This window comes from Sodiomyces alcalophilus (genome assembly GCF_042370955.1).
Source record: "Sodiomyces alcalophilus JCM 7366 unplaced genomic scaffold ACRALscaffold_8, whole genome shotgun sequence".
NCBI classification, from domain to species: Eukaryota; Fungi; Ascomycota; class Sordariomycetes; order Glomerellales; family Plectosphaerellaceae; genus Sodiomyces; species Sodiomyces alcalophilus.
Genome location: NW_027263539.1, coordinates 1,735,706 through 1,749,577, shown reverse-complemented (window position 1 = coordinate 1,749,577; position 13,872 = coordinate 1,735,706). Strand labels below are relative to the sequence as shown.

At 58.4% G+C, this 13,872-nt stretch overlaps 5 protein-coding genes across 5 annotated transcripts; 2 read left to right on the top strand and 3 right to left on the bottom strand.

Annotated features, from left to right (window-relative positions):
* Positions 1 to 78: 78 nt before the first annotated feature.
* Positions 79 to 903, bottom strand: ACRALDRAFT_2044587 (uncharacterized protein; the record flags this gene model as incomplete). The annotated part of the gene is made up of 3 exons (XM_071021448.1): positions 79 to 170; positions 231 to 581; positions 669 to 903. The coding sequence occupies 3 exons, from the start codon at positions 901 to 903 to the stop codon at positions 79 to 81; spliced, it is 678 nt and encodes a 225-aa protein (XP_070871901.1).
* Positions 904 to 1,264: 361 nt separating this feature from the next.
* ACRALDRAFT_1083433 (carbohydrate esterase family 5 protein) lies at positions 1,265 to 3,049 on the bottom strand. Its single transcript, XM_071019449.1, has 3 exons — positions 2,210 to 3,049; positions 1,961 to 2,137; positions 1,265 to 1,899 (listed from the first exon to the last, which is right to left on the bottom strand). The coding sequence occupies exons 1-3, from the start codon at positions 2,567 to 2,569 to the stop codon at positions 1,591 to 1,593; spliced, it is 846 nt and encodes a 281-aa protein (XP_070871900.1). The 5' UTR covers positions 2,570 to 3,049; the 3' UTR covers positions 1,265 to 1,590.
* A 1,874-nt stretch (positions 3,050 to 4,923) lies between these two features.
* Positions 4,924 to 5,925, top strand: ACRALDRAFT_2044585 (uncharacterized protein; the record flags this gene model as incomplete). Its single annotated transcript, XM_071021447.1, has 1 exon — positions 4,924 to 5,925. The coding sequence occupies one exon, from the start codon at positions 4,924 to 4,926 to the stop codon at positions 5,923 to 5,925; it is 1,002 nt and encodes a 333-aa protein (XP_070871899.1).
* Positions 5,926 to 6,817: 892 nt separating this feature from the next.
* ACRALDRAFT_2113309 (uncharacterized protein) lies at positions 6,818 to 8,700 on the bottom strand (the record flags this gene model as incomplete). Its single annotated transcript, XM_071023634.1, has 2 exons — positions 6,818 to 8,287; positions 8,365 to 8,700. Coding segments are annotated over 2 exons (1,806 nt in total), but the record flags the coding sequence as incomplete, so codon positions are not given.
* A 572-nt stretch (positions 8,701 to 9,272) lies between these two features.
* On the top strand, positions 9,273 to 13,405 carry ACRALDRAFT_1052637 (uncharacterized protein; the record flags this gene model as incomplete). Its single annotated transcript, XM_071015741.1, has 5 exons — positions 9,273 to 9,426; positions 9,546 to 9,666; positions 9,753 to 12,655; positions 12,749 to 13,049; positions 13,107 to 13,405. The coding sequence occupies exons 1-5, from the start codon at positions 9,424 to 9,426 to the stop codon at positions 13,403 to 13,405; spliced, it is 3,627 nt and encodes a 1,208-aa protein (XP_070871897.1). The 5' UTR covers positions 9,273 to 9,423.
* Positions 13,406 to 13,872: the final 467 nt, after the last annotated feature.

The following is a 13,872-nucleotide window of genomic DNA, read 5'->3' as shown; positions in this document are numbered from 1 at the left end:
TTCTATTTTCTAACCTTTTTTACTTTTCCTTTTCCTTTTCACCGTGGGTTCATCGAGTCTCGAGGCAGTCCTCAGAACCTAGTGAGTCTTGGACGCTGTAGATGCGGCCTTCGCACCGCGCATGACTTTACGTCGCTGCTTCATCATGTGTGTATACATGACATACGAGCCTACAAACGCAAATCAACATTGTGGTCCTTTGCCAAATCGGGGCCACGCAGTCCACTCACCTGGAATATAAATGGCCAAGATGGCATAGTTGACATAGGGCGCCAGCTCTCCGTACTGTCTCGCCGGCTCTGCCCCGGCGTAGATCATGGCGCACTCGCTCAAGATACCGATGGGATACAGCACGAAAAAGGTGTTATAGCGAAGCCAGACGAGCCATTTGGCCTGGATCCCGCTCAGGGTGAAGGCGAAGAACGAGTACCGGATGACCTCGGTGATGCTCCAGGCCAGAAGCATGGAGGTGTAAAAGGGGCTGCGAGCCAGCCAGGGGAAGGGGTAGACGATGCCCCAGACGAGGAGGTAGCGGCTTGCGACCTGCATGGCGGTCGTGAGGAAAGGAGCGCGGACGACGCCTGCACCAAAGTGAAGAAAGTTAGTAATTGGTCTCTTTGTTTGTGTAAAAGGGAAAGAAAAGGAGGGGAACGAGGGAGGGAACGTACCGAGCAAAGCGTGCAAAACCTCCATGCCGGCAATGGTCTGCGTCCATCGCGTCCAGTCGCCGACGCCGAGCCAGACAAAGTCGGGCCCGCGGAGCTGGTAGAGGGCGGCGGTGCGGCCGAGGACCACGAGCCAGGCGATGGCCGACACGGCGTTGTAGAGGATCAAGTAGGCCGTCTTGACGGGGGACGACGGCCTCTTTTGCGGCTTGGCCGGGGCGGCTGCGGTGTCGGCCATTTTGGGTCAATTCGTTTGGCTTGGAACGCTGAGTGTCGTATGAATTCGTACGGAGAGTCTCGTCGTCCCTGTGAAGGAGGTGAAGGAGCTTTCGTTGCTAGCTCAATCGTATTGATAAGCGCATACCCCGGCCTGGCCTGTGCTGTAACTCTATACCCAATTAGGATATTCTCCTAGTCGCATCGCCTCGGTTACATTGACGCACGTGATGACGCACCTAACTGCGTGTTTCCGGCCTTGGAGTCTATATACAGGTCAACAGCCACGTGACTCTACTAGGAATGTCTTCGTGAGAGCCTCATAGTCTAAGGCCGGCCAAGATACTGGACGGACAGATCTACGTCGACAAGTTCGATCCCGTCAGGTTCATCAGGACAGATGTAAGATAGTGTGCTCTTATTACGTGTAAATCGACGGAGCGAACGAGCTTTCGCCGCCATCAAACGAATGAAAGACAACAAGGGTATCCAGTTGCCAGTCCAGTCCTGAATCATAAATACATGTCCCTTTGTTTCGAGCAGGGTAGCTCAGAGGCATCGCCTTTTCCAGCTGATCATGCCATGGGGAAGAGAAAAAAAGAAGAAAAGCCCAAGATGTATTCAGACATAACATGCGCCCCAGACGCCTAGAATCGCACAGATTGAATCCCGTATACTCCTGCCACCGTGTCCTGTCGGCATCGCCGGTTCAAGAGAGGAGAAGCATGGCTGTCGTTCCCACCGCTAATAGCCCGACGCCGTAGCTCGGCCTGCTGACCCAGTTGCCGCCGCTGGGCTTCTGTGTCTCGTCCAGGACATCGATGTACTCGCCTGTCGTTGTGTTGATGCCCAGTTTCTCCTGGACAAACTTGAGCGCCGCGCTTCCGTATTTGGCCGGGTATGATCCGTGCGTAAGGTCGCTGTTGCCTTGTGAGCAGTAAGGGTCGCCTTCGTCGCAGTACGACCGGATCCGGTCCGAGTACGTTTTGCACACGAAGCCTTCTTCCCGGGCCGCGAACTAGAGGCAGGTCAGCTTTCAGATGCCCTGAGGGTTGCCAATGTGTGGGGAAAAGACTTACGCCGCCCAACTCGGCCGAGCCGACATTATATGGTAACCCGCCGATGAAGCGCGGGTTTCCCATCCAAATAATGGCGGCCACCTTCTTCCCAATCTCTGGATCCAAGACAACTATATCCGTCACCAAGCTGGGCGGGTCGGGCCCGCCGCACACCACGTCGTCGATCACTTGTGCACCCTGTATAGTTGACACTGGCGTTAGAATTCTGGCTCGTGTGTATTCGTGGGGACAAGACTCTGGGAGACGTACCGTCGAGTAGCCGGTGAAGATGAGCTTGCTATCCGGACACCTCTCGTGAATCTCCTCGGTATAGTTGACAAAGGCCCGGATGCCGGCCGTCACGCCGCGGTCGTAGTCTTCGCCGCCGACCGCAGGGTACCTCAGCGGCTCGGCCGCCGCGTCGGGAAGGGTGTCGAGGAGCAGTTCAACAAAGGGCTCTATGGCGCCGTAGCCCGGATCTGCGCCTGCCTCTCGGGCGCCTAGGATTTGTACGGCCGCGCATTCGGAGCTCGATTGGCGGGGATGGAGTGGCCTGGTGGAGGAAGGCGGCGCAGAGGAAGCGACGGCCCCGGCGGCCAAGAGGATCGAAGAGGCCACACTGAGCCTCATTGTCTCTGCTGCACTCCCTTGGGCTTTTTGTTGTTGTGAATCGTTTGATCGTTTGATCGTTTTGGGTCGTGGCTGGCCTGGGAGGAGAGAGACGAAGAAGAGGAAGGAGATCGACTGGTACTGAAACCGAAAAAGTGCCGGAGTACGGGGGGTATAAAATAAGAATTAAGGTCAGGCGGACTTGGCCACGCTCTTCAAATTGGGACATGCATCCAAGGACCAGGGAGGCCAGCAGAAAACGGGGACTCCCGACAAGGTGGCCCCCTTTTTCCTCTCCACTGGGTGTGCCGAATCCAGACTGAACCACACTTGCACCATTGAGAGCCTCAGAGCGTGCTCCTCGGTTAGCGTGTGCTCGGACGTCTTGGAATCAACTGGCTGGAATGACTGGTCAGTGGTGGGAGAGTGGAGGGTCCGGGGAAAGAGAGGGGCCCGAGGAAGCCAAGAGACAGTCCAGCCCCTGCAGAATTATTGCACACTGAAATTGGTGTGATGTGTGTGATGACTAAGGATGGAAAATTAAATCCGCAAGGCAGTACGAGTAACAGTACATAAGTACGCATGACGATGTACAACGTACATACAATATGTACCTTGTACTGTAGAATAGCAGCAGATTTGACGAACCTCGACTGACAACCTCGACTGACAACCTCGACTGACAACCTCGACTGACAACCTCGACTGACAACCTCGACTGACAACCTCGATTGACAACCTCGATTGACAACCTCGACTGACAACCTCGATTGACAACCTCCCGATGCAAGACAAGGAATTAATTGCGAGTCAGACGAGAATCCCCGGCTGCCTCAAAGCAAGGCAGTGTGCAGGTAATTACAACGTACGTTGTACGAGAAGCGGCAAGACGCTCGGATCCTGCAGTCGAGCCAGGCAGTCGGTGTCCGGGGTTGGGGAGAGCTGACAAGGGTAGCATCCATTGCCCTCCAGTGCCTTGATGGCTTCATGGCCTCCCCTGGGCCAGGTCGGGCGCCACAGTGGGCTTTTGATCTGCAGGCTCGGACACGACATTTCTGACTGGCCGGTTTGGTGTGCCACGCTGAATCCGGTGAGAGTACCTGCATTTCAGTCGATTGAGAGGCGCAGAGGACGGGTGGTGGTGTCCTTGGACAATTGTGTTGGATGAGAAGAGACGGAAAGAGAGAGAGAGAGAGAGTGTGACAAGAGGAACAAGAGGAACGAGAGGCGTGCACTAGGGCTGAAAACGGCGAACCCCGCACGGTCCCCTGAGCTGGCCGAGCGACAGCTCACGCCACGGCACTCCGCAGGTCCGACGAATCATCCCATGCGAATACCTACAAAGTACTCAGGGTAGTCGTACGTTGTACGTTTTACGTTGTACCTGGCTCGGCATGCCATCGATTACCGACGGAGACCTCCACTTTGTAGTACCTACGTTGTACTGTTTCCCTCGCGTTCAGACAGTCGAGGCCCAGACTGACAGGTCAAGACAAAGAAAGGCACGGTCGTTGATCACCGCTGACCATCGTGCTGGGTCGCGAATAGGCGGTCTTTGGTGTTTCGTCCGGGAGAGTGACCATTTCCGCGGGAAGGGTCCGGCTTTGAGGGTTAGTTTTAGTATTAGACTTGGAGCAATGATGGACGATTATTATCTGTAGTTTAGGATGGCCTAACAACCGTGCTATCTACACTAGGTCGACGTACAGCTACAGTAGTTTGCACTGCAAAAGTTCCAACACACATGTAAAGGTCGAGGGCTTCGAAACTATTGTGGAACTACCACCTAGGCCCGTTGTGCACTACCTCGTAGCTCCTCAAATGTTCCGAAGCACTTGGTTGTACGACGACCTCTCTTTAACCTCGTACGGAGTAGGTATGTACATATGTACACTTACAACGTACAGGAACTCTTGCTTGGTGACGCCTATTTCCTCGGGTCGGAGTACAACGTACTTATACACGTGTGGTGCTCGAGCCGCGTCTTAAAGTAGCAAACGCCACATGGCCCTTGCGTTAATTGAAGCATTTCGGTAAAGTAGTTAATTAGCTCATCTACCGATAGTGACAAGGGTCGAGGAGCTGACTAACATGGTGGATCATAATCACGGGAATAATCACGTGCGCTCTCAATTCACTACAATGACGTCTATCTTGGCACTCAAACTTCAAACAGACGACGCTGCGAAAACATAACAGACCTCTCAGCATTAAAACGCAAACATCCGGCTCTACGATTACGCAATTACCGCATTAATACGTCCGCCACGCGATCCGTGCCGATGATTATGAAGCTCCTCCTACGCTTCTCTTTATCGGTTATTCGGTGATAGTGCTCTAGGAACCTGCATCTTCCCGTGCCTCGCCTTTCCACAATGGCCTCCAGCCCTCCGTCCCCGCGAGACGCGCCAGTCGCCGACTCCAAGCCCGACTCCAAGCCTGAGGACCGCCCAACAGCCGAGCAAGAGTCCAAGCCCGACGATCCAAAGCCTGACGATCCAAAGCCTGAAGACCGCCCAACACCCGACAAAGAGTCCAACGCCTCGGATCTCCAAAAGAAGGACCAGGAAAAAGAAAGAGACGCGTCTCGCGACAGAACAAATTCTCACGAACCCCCCGAATCACTAGAATCCGGCGAGGCTTCTTCAACCTCCCCGAAATCCCCCACAAAACCCACACCTGCCCAGGACGACGCCGCCGCCACCTCGTCCGACGCGCCCGCGCCGCCGCTCCCGAACGAACCCCCCCCTCTCCCCAGCGAACACCCTCCCGCGTCCGAGGACGACGGCTGGGACTTTCAGTGGGACCCTCATCACCAGGCCTACTTCTTCTACAACCGCTTCACCGGTGCCACGCAGTGGGAAAACCCACGCATACCCTCGACAGGCGACCAACCTCACCAACAACCCGTCGCCCCACCCGGCCGGCCCTCCTCCGCCTCTTACCCGCCCGCCGCCGCCCCTCCACCCCCCTCCACCGGCCCAGTCGCGGGAGGTTACAACCCGGCCATCCACGGCGACTACGACCCGAACGCGTGGTACGCGCAGACTGCCGAACAAGACCAAGACGAAGCCGCCCAGCTGCAGCAACAACAGCTCGCCATGATGGCCGACCCCGCCGCCGTGGCGACCTTCAACCGCTTCACGGGCGCCTTTCAGCCGCACGGCGAGGGTCCCGAGCGCCACTCGGACGAGGCCAAGAGCCGTCGGCAGATGCACGCCTACTTTGATGTCGATGCTGCCGCCAATGCCCACGACGGCCGCAGCCTCAAGGCTGAGCGATCCGGGAAGAAACCCAGCAAGGCCGAGCTGAAGCATTTCAAGGAGAAGAGGCGGGCGAGGAAGGAGGAGAAGCGGAGGGCTTGGTTGAGGGATTAGGACTTTTTTTGTGTTCTTTTCTTTTGTTACCCTCACACATCTTCTCTTCCCTTTAACCTATACAGCATATATGGCGGCGTTGGACCGTAGTGTGGCACGAATGTGCAGTGATGGGGTAGTATGAAGGAAAGGCGAGGCTTCGGCTCAATACCTTCCGACATGTTCTGAATAGGCAGATGATCCTGGGGTTAGGCATACTTGGATAAGTCATTATTGGGAGCACAAGCTGGGATGGTCGGGTCTGGCGTGGCTGCCATTTCATATACTTGATTAGTTGAGCCAATATACCCAAGTTTCGACTATAGAACCTCGTTACAACAAGCCGGCGGTAGGGGGTATCTATCCAACACGTCAAACGGTACACCATCTACTCTCTCGACCAACCACGCTACTCATCGTCCTCGTCGTCCTCGTCATCCTCAAGATCATCCAGCTCCATGTTCAGACGAACGCTTTCGTCATCGCTGTCATCCCCTGCTGCACCGTCTCGGTCCACTGCCGCCGAATGATCCGGGATGATCGGCACGGCAGCCCGTTTCGTGTCCACATCCAGCCGCTTTTGCGGCGGATCCGCATCAGCGTCCTGGTACTTCCGCTTCTGCGCAGTGGAAGCATCACCCGCCACCTCGATCGACGACGCCTCCCGCCGCAGGAACGGGCTCTCCCCAACGTCCTCCGACCCAGCCACCACGATCGTCTCCTTCGTGGCAACCGCGTCCTGGCTCTTTCCGTTGGCGGCCCCAACATCCTTCATAACCTGGTCCCCATCTGCGCCGGCGACCTCAATCTCAGAAGCCGCTCGTTCGTCCACGTCGTCCTCTTGTTCCTCCAACTCCTCGAACCCGGCGACGAGACGGATGCCGTCGCCCGTGGCTTGGACGACCGACGTCCGAAGGTTGGACCGCAGCGTCTCGACACCCTGGTCGCGGGGGAACTGGCGTGAGAGGTGCGGTAGGATGCTGGGGTGGCTCTTCCCCGTGTCGCTGACATAAGGGTTCAGCGCGCTGGCGAGCATGGCGTCCTTGCACTGCGCGAGGATGGCCGTCTGGTCCAGGAGGCCGCGGAGGCCCGGCTTGACGTGCCGTTGCGGGAGGTGGGTCAGGAGGTCGGCGAGGAGGCTCTCGGCCGCGGCGCAATGGTCTTTGGATAGGCGTGCGGAGGTGGAAGCTCTCGCGGTGGCGTCTTTCTGCTGCTGCTGCTGCGGCAAGAAGAGGTCTGCGTTGGCCGTGACCCCGTTCTTCTTGTTCTCTGCGGCCTTCTTCGCCGGCGGGGGCTTTACGTCGTCGAGATGACCCGCGTGCTGCTGGAGGTCCCTGCAGCAGGCGAGGATGACGACGCTGATGGTGTCGACTGTGGGTTTCGATGTGCCGGCGCCGCATATCGGGAGAATGACGGAGAAGAGACGGTACGTCGCGAGCCGCACGGCAGGGTTGTCGATGCCGGATTTCAGGACGAGAACGGCGCTGTCCAGAGCCTCCGATGCAAAGGGTAGCGCATTGTAGCGCAATCTGGCGACGAGGACGAGGAGAAGTTCCAGGGCCGCAACGTGGATGGCCGGGACGACGCTCCAGAGCTCCTCCTTCTCCTCCCTTCCGACGGCCGGATGTGTCTCCAGGGCCTGTTCCCAAGACTGAGACGTGCTGCTACGGCTGATGAGGCACAGCCGGTTGATGAGGTCTACCAGGGTGCCGACGGGAAGAGAAACGGGCATTTTTGTGGGATAGCGAAGCATGTCGGCCATGAGGCGAAGCAGGCCGATGAGTCTCTGGCTTCCGGCCCCAACGCCTTTCCACTCGGGTAATTCGAGAGTCGATGCAGTGCCCTGGGGCGGACCGTCAAAGTCCAGCTGGGAGCGGGACGAGGGGCCGGACGAGTCGACGGCTTCCTTGACGGCGCGGAAGACCTGGGCGGCAGTGAGGTGAAAGTCTTCAATGACATGGGCCATCAGCTTGGCCCACTCGTCGCTGGGTCCCGTTTTGCCGGCCATGGTGAAGTGCAATGAGATGACAAGGCGCCGGCTCGCCCGTTGCAGAGACAGCGGGACCAGGGTGTCGTCGGAGGAGGTCGGGGCGAGAAAGGGTCGGACGGCGGCTCTGAACTGGCTGTTGAAAGGACGACACGTGGTGGGGTATAACGGGATGAGGGATGAGAAGGCGTCGAGGATGGTCTCGATCAGGGTCGGAGGTGTCCTCTGGCGCTGGCCTGCGGCAGGGGGCTTGATGAGGGCCAGGCACGCCTTGAGGAACGAGTCCATGGAGTGCGTGGCGATCTCGCGCGTGAGGGTCTGGTAGTCGCGGACGAGGGTGTATATCCTCACCAGACCCACGACGGCGAGTTCCTTGGCAGCAACAGGATCGTTTTTCTAGATGCCGAGTTAGAGAGAAAGAAGAACACGCCATTTTATTAGTCCCAGGCGCCTATGAGTAGGATTCATCCCACCTGAAGTATGCTCAACATGCCGGGGACCCATGATCCCGATTCGCGTAAGCATTCCCATCCGCCGACATCCAGCACAGCCTTGGCCAAGGCCGCGCCGGTGAAGCGTCCAGCGGCCGTCTTTCCATTCAGCAGGGTCTTGATGATGGTTTTCAGCCTGTGCACGAGCATGGAAACCTCGGAAGAGCCATCTTTGGCCTTGGGGTCGTGCGGGATGGACAGGACGTTTTTACATCGCAGGACGTGGTTGATGAAGGCTGGGAGTGAGTGAGGGAGCTGGCTGGGAGGAGTCGATGTTAAGCGGCGACAGAGGACGCGCAGATCAGGTGGCAGCGACATTCTGCAAAGTTGAGAGTATAAGAATTCGAGTACAGGGATATGGGATATGAAAAGGGTTGTAGAGATAGGACTATGGCCCTGAGCGAGTAGAGGGTGTCGCGTCTTTGAGTGATGGTGTTGAGGAAGCTCGACTTTTTTTTTTTTTCTTTTTTGTTCCGACTTGGATTCGCACCTATGGGGGTGCATATTCCATGCTTGCGACAACTATACACAGTTAGTGGCCCTGTAAGGATCCTTTGTCAGCAGCTGTTAGAACTACTGCTTTGGGTAAGTTGAATTATGGTAGTGGGTCAAGGTGACAAAGTGGCTCAGCAGCTACGGTATGTACAGGTACAAATACATGAAGTATAGTACCGTTTGACAGTAAATGCAGTACTGCCTACTATCGGCACTCCATAAGTACCGGTACTTTCTGTACAACCGTTCCTGGCCAAGCCCAGTAAGGTACCTGGGCACGTACTGGCTGACCGCCTTATGTGGCGTACCAGGTACCGCGTTACGTGAGAAACGTCCTCCACCCAAAAGCTATCCATGGAATGCATCTCGTCTCTCTTCTTCTTCATAGCTGCCCACCACGACCACGGCACCAAGGACGACATTACCTTCCGCCAGTCGCCTGGCCTCCCGATATTCTTTTTCGATATCATGCTTCTTCGCTGCCCAGGTCCATTATAGCGTTGTGGTTTTGTTCTTGACCGCCCGGGCTGCGCGTTCTATCGCACAATGGTAACCGTCTCCTTGCCATTGCTTTACCTCTCTCGCACCTCCCAAGCAACGATAATGCATGCTGCGAATGCCAATCGCGTTTCTTTTCAACTAACGTATCCGTCGATTTGCTTCTTCAGCCCGACCCCGTCAAGGCTGCGCATTATATTCAGGCCCTCTGTGCTGCCAGGGCGGAAGGCAACTGGGATGCCGTTCCCGAGTTTGTGCGCAAGATCCGGAAACATGCCCCTGACCGAGCCTGTATGCCCTGAGCCCTTGCCCGTCTTCTTTCTGGTTCTTTTTTCCGTCTCGTACCTTTCGTGCTAACCATTGCGGCCCTGCTCTAGGCCTCGCCCTGACCGCCGAGGTCGAACATTCCATTTCCACCGCCGCCAAGCAACCCGGCATCGCCTCTCGCCCCTCGACCGCTCTCACCGCAAAGGACCTCGACGTCTCCAACCAGCTGCCGAGGCTTCTCGAGGTCATTGAGAATGAAGGACAGTTCCTAGAAGACAGGTTTCAGGCCCAGGTCTGCGTGGGATGGCTTCACTGGACCGTCGGTGAATATAGTCTGGCCGCCGTCCGACTCCCCTCTCGCCTCGACCTCGAACAGATCCAGTTCGACCCGACCGACAAGGCCTCCGAGTGGACCAACGTCTGCGCTCTCAAGGCCGCCTACTTGAAAGCCGACTGCCTGGTCGTTGGGAAACAGAGGGAAGAAGCCCTGCGCGTCTTCGAGGCCGCCCTGCCGACCCTGTCCGCCATCCCCTTTAGCAGGGCCACCGGCAAGCAACTACGATACTGCTCCGAGCTGTTCCTGACCGAATTCTGCATGCTGCAGAGTCAGGCCCTGCACGCCAACGAGAGGTCGCTTGAGGACCCCAATTCGCTAGCGTGCTTCCGGTCGTGGTCCGCTTACTGGGACGCCTTTGGCGGCACGCTCGGAGGCCATGGATTCAGGGGCTCTGTGCCGAGGAGGCGCGTGTGGAACGAATACTTCACCGCCCTGTCCACCATACTCGAGATCGACCTCCCGTACCCTACCGGTCATCTGAGCAACATTCCCACCGAGGGATCCGCGAGAACCCACCTGCGCGCCGAGCTGGGCAGGGTCGAGATGGCCTACGAAGGCCTGCTCCTGAACGAGACAAAGTTCCCCCGAGCCGACGAGGAGCGTGAGGAGGTGGAAAATTATGTCCGGGCCACCATGAAAAACTGGTCTATTGTCTGCGGTCGTGGTTGGAGTGAAGATGACCTCGGAAGTCCGGGTGACCGCCAGACCATCAGCCGACGTGTCCTGGACGTCCTTTACCGCGCCGCCACCAAGACGTACCATTCGACCGCGATACTGCGATCTCTTTTCCTCGTCCACCTCGCCGTGGCCGAGTTCGACCTGGCCTTCAAAGCATTCGATTCGTACCTGGACCTCGTCAAGCATGGCAAGGCCCGCGTCGACAAGACGGGCCATCCGGAAGGGGGACTCGACGACGATGCCACCGTGCTCGAAACCATCTCGCAGTGCATCCTGGCGCTGTGTCGGTACGGGGGCCGAGACGCGGCCGAAAAGGCGCGGGACCTTGGCAGTGAGCTCGAGGACTGGATGGCGAGATTGCCTCAGCTCAGGGCCGGCGTCTCGGACGGGACAACGTTGCCGGAGATTGAGGAAACGACGAGCCCGCTGCACCCGGAGATTCCCCCCAGCACGGTTGCGTTGTCTTGGCAGGCCATTGGTCTCGCCCACGCCCACTGGTCGCGCGTCACGTACGATGCCGTGGCCCGGACCGAAATCCAGGGCAAGGCCATCCGCTGTCTTCGCAAGGCTCTCACCCCTGAACTAGGTCGCACGAGAGACGTCCGCAGCCTGTTCGCTCTGGGCCTACTGCTCGCCGAGCGGCGGGAGCTGTCGTCGGCCATTGAGATTGTCAGGTCGGCGCTAATCTCAAACAAATCGGCCGACGGCGCACCTAACCCTCACCACGGACCGTTCTGGCAGCAACGGTCGCTCGTGTCCCTGTGGCACCTGCTCGCGCTCCTGCTCAGCGCCAGGCAGGACTTCTCCATGGCGGTGCGAACGTGCGAGGGCGCCTTTGAGCAGTTCAAGGACGACACGGTTCTTTTCGGGACGACGCACCAGCCGTTCAGAAGCGATCACCTAAACGAGCTCGAGGCGGCCCACGAGAAACCGCACGAGCACCGACGGGCCATTGTCGATGACATGGACGACGTGGAGCGGGAGAGTCTCCTCGAAACCCGGATTTCGCAGCTCATGCTGATCGAACTGCTGGAAGGGCCCGAGGTCGCCGTCAACGCGAGCGACGAACTGCTCTCCCTCTTCTCGCGGCTCTTCGGCGACGTGCAGGTTTCTTCGCCCAGCAAGCCGGCCCAAGGACCTCCGGCGCCTCGACAGCCGCCCAAGAGCTCGGCAAGTACCTTCCGGAGCATCAGGGGCAGTATTTTCGGCGGGCGTCACTCGGCGCAACGGTCCCAAGACACGATCACGGCCAGGCCGAGCGCGACCCAGGAGAGCGAGAAGGCATCGGTGTCGACGCGGCCGCAAACGACGCAAACTACCATCAGCGCCGCCCCGACGATACACGTTACGGGTGAGAATGGACACGCGGTCGAGCGGCGACCGTCCCGGAGGTTGTCCAGCTCGCGTCGCGCGCGGAGCGAGTCGGGGAAACGCAACAGCCTGCGGAAGAGGGACCACAGCGTCGGTCGCGGCAGGGCGCCCAGTGCCGGCTCGTACGCGCCGCCGGTGACCATGACGGACGGCGAGGGCTTCTTCGCCGCCAGTCCGCACGACGCCCAACGGCGCGGCGACTATAGCACGACCCCGAGCAAGCGCCAGCCGGCGGCGTCGTCGTCCTTCTCGCGGGGCCAGACGCTGTCGCACAGCAGCTCGGTGGCGTCGCAGGGGTCCAGGTCCACGGCGTCGTCGTATCCCGAGATTACGTCGGACGCGACGTACACCATCACCAGCCCGCTGCCGATCATCCAGTTCGGCGCAGAGCACGAGCGCAAGCAGCGCGTGGCTATCCTTATCCGGGTGTGGCTCGTGATTGCGGGGTTCTATCGGAGGGCGGAGATGTTTGAGGACTGCCGGGGTGCCATTGCCGAGGCGCAGAAGCTCGTGCAGGAGCTCGAAGTGGCCGAGGGGGAAAGGTCGGCGAGCTCGGTGTCGAGTCAGAGTCCTGGCTGGGCGGAGCGGAAGAGCACTGATGAACTGTGGGGGGACGTTTGGGCTGAGGTACGAGACGACTTTCGTTCTTTTGGTTTCCTTTCTTTCCTGTCCCTCTATTATCGCATGCACGTCCGGCTAACAATCACTTTGATACTGTAGCTAGGATACCTGTCGCTCGCCAGGGGCGCGCCGTTTAATGCCCGTTCCGAGTTTGAAGCCGCCCTGACGCGTTTCCCCGACCATCCGTCTGCCATTGTTGGACTCTCCAACATACTGCTCGACCTTTATTCCGAGAAGCTCCTCCCCCTACCGACGAGACCCGACCTCGCGGCCGTGGAGGACAACATGGCGAGCGTCCCGATTCAACCGCCTAGTTGCATCCCCCGCATCACGACGCCTGCGCAGAGCCTGCCCTCGACTCCCATCGGCCTGGGCGGCAACGTCGAGACCATCAGCTCGGGTGCTACTGCTGCCGCCGCCGCCGCGGATGCCTTGTCGGTAGCCACGAGGAACGGAGACACCAGGACCGCCCTGGTCGACGACGACAGGGCCCTTCCGGCGGCTTACAAGGCGACGTCCCTGCCGCTGAGCGACCGGCTCGCGGCGCGCGACCGCGCCAGCGGTCTTTTGAGCGGGCTTACCAAGCTGGGCTCGGCGTGGGATGACCCCGAGGCGTGGTTCGCCCTGGCGCGGGCGCACGAGGAGTGCGGGCTCCCGGAGAGGGCGAAGGATGCGCTCTGGTGGTGCGTCGAGCTCGAAGAGGGCCGCGGCGTGCGGGAGTGGCGGTGTCTTGGTCATGGCGGCTACGTCCTCTGAGGCTGGGGGACGGTGTCCCGCCTCGCAATTCTCTCTTCTCATTCTTCGCGCTTCGTGACTTTGTGGTCCATCTTCGTATTATGACAAGCGGGCATCACCTGGGGTCTTCCGGCCTACATGTTCGGCATTTCGGCATTCATCTTTAGTATTATTACCTTCTTGGCTGATTTCCTAACCTGTTCGTTTTATAAAAGCTAGGGAAACAGAGGACGGTTTGGAGGTCGAGCAGATCAAGGAGCATGGAAGATGGACATGGAAATACAACATTTAAGTGTGTTTAATGTGTAATCTTTACATGAAGACACTGTCATTGTATCCCATGTATTCTCACAGCCTGGCTTATATAACTTCAGCCTGCCTGTATGAACGAGGTCCTGTGGATGGCCTCATATTGGCATATCGAGGTCGCCGTCTCCACATGAAATTAAACCGATAAACGGTACCTCTCTACTGAGATGAACTATTCA

Coding starts and splice junctions, on each gene's coding strand:
- ACRALDRAFT_1083433 (XM_071019449.1), bottom strand. CDS start 2,569: ATGAGGCTCAGTGTGGCCTCTTCGATCCTCTTGGCCGCCGGGGCCGTC. Junction 2,138..2,209: donor TCTTCACCGGCTACTCGACG/GTACGTCTCCCA, acceptor TCAACTATACAG/GGTGCACAAGTGATCGACGA. Junction 1,900..1,960: donor GCTCGGCCGAGTTGGGCGGC/GTAAGTCTTTTC, acceptor ACCTGCCTCTAG/TTCGCGGCCCGGGAAGAAGG.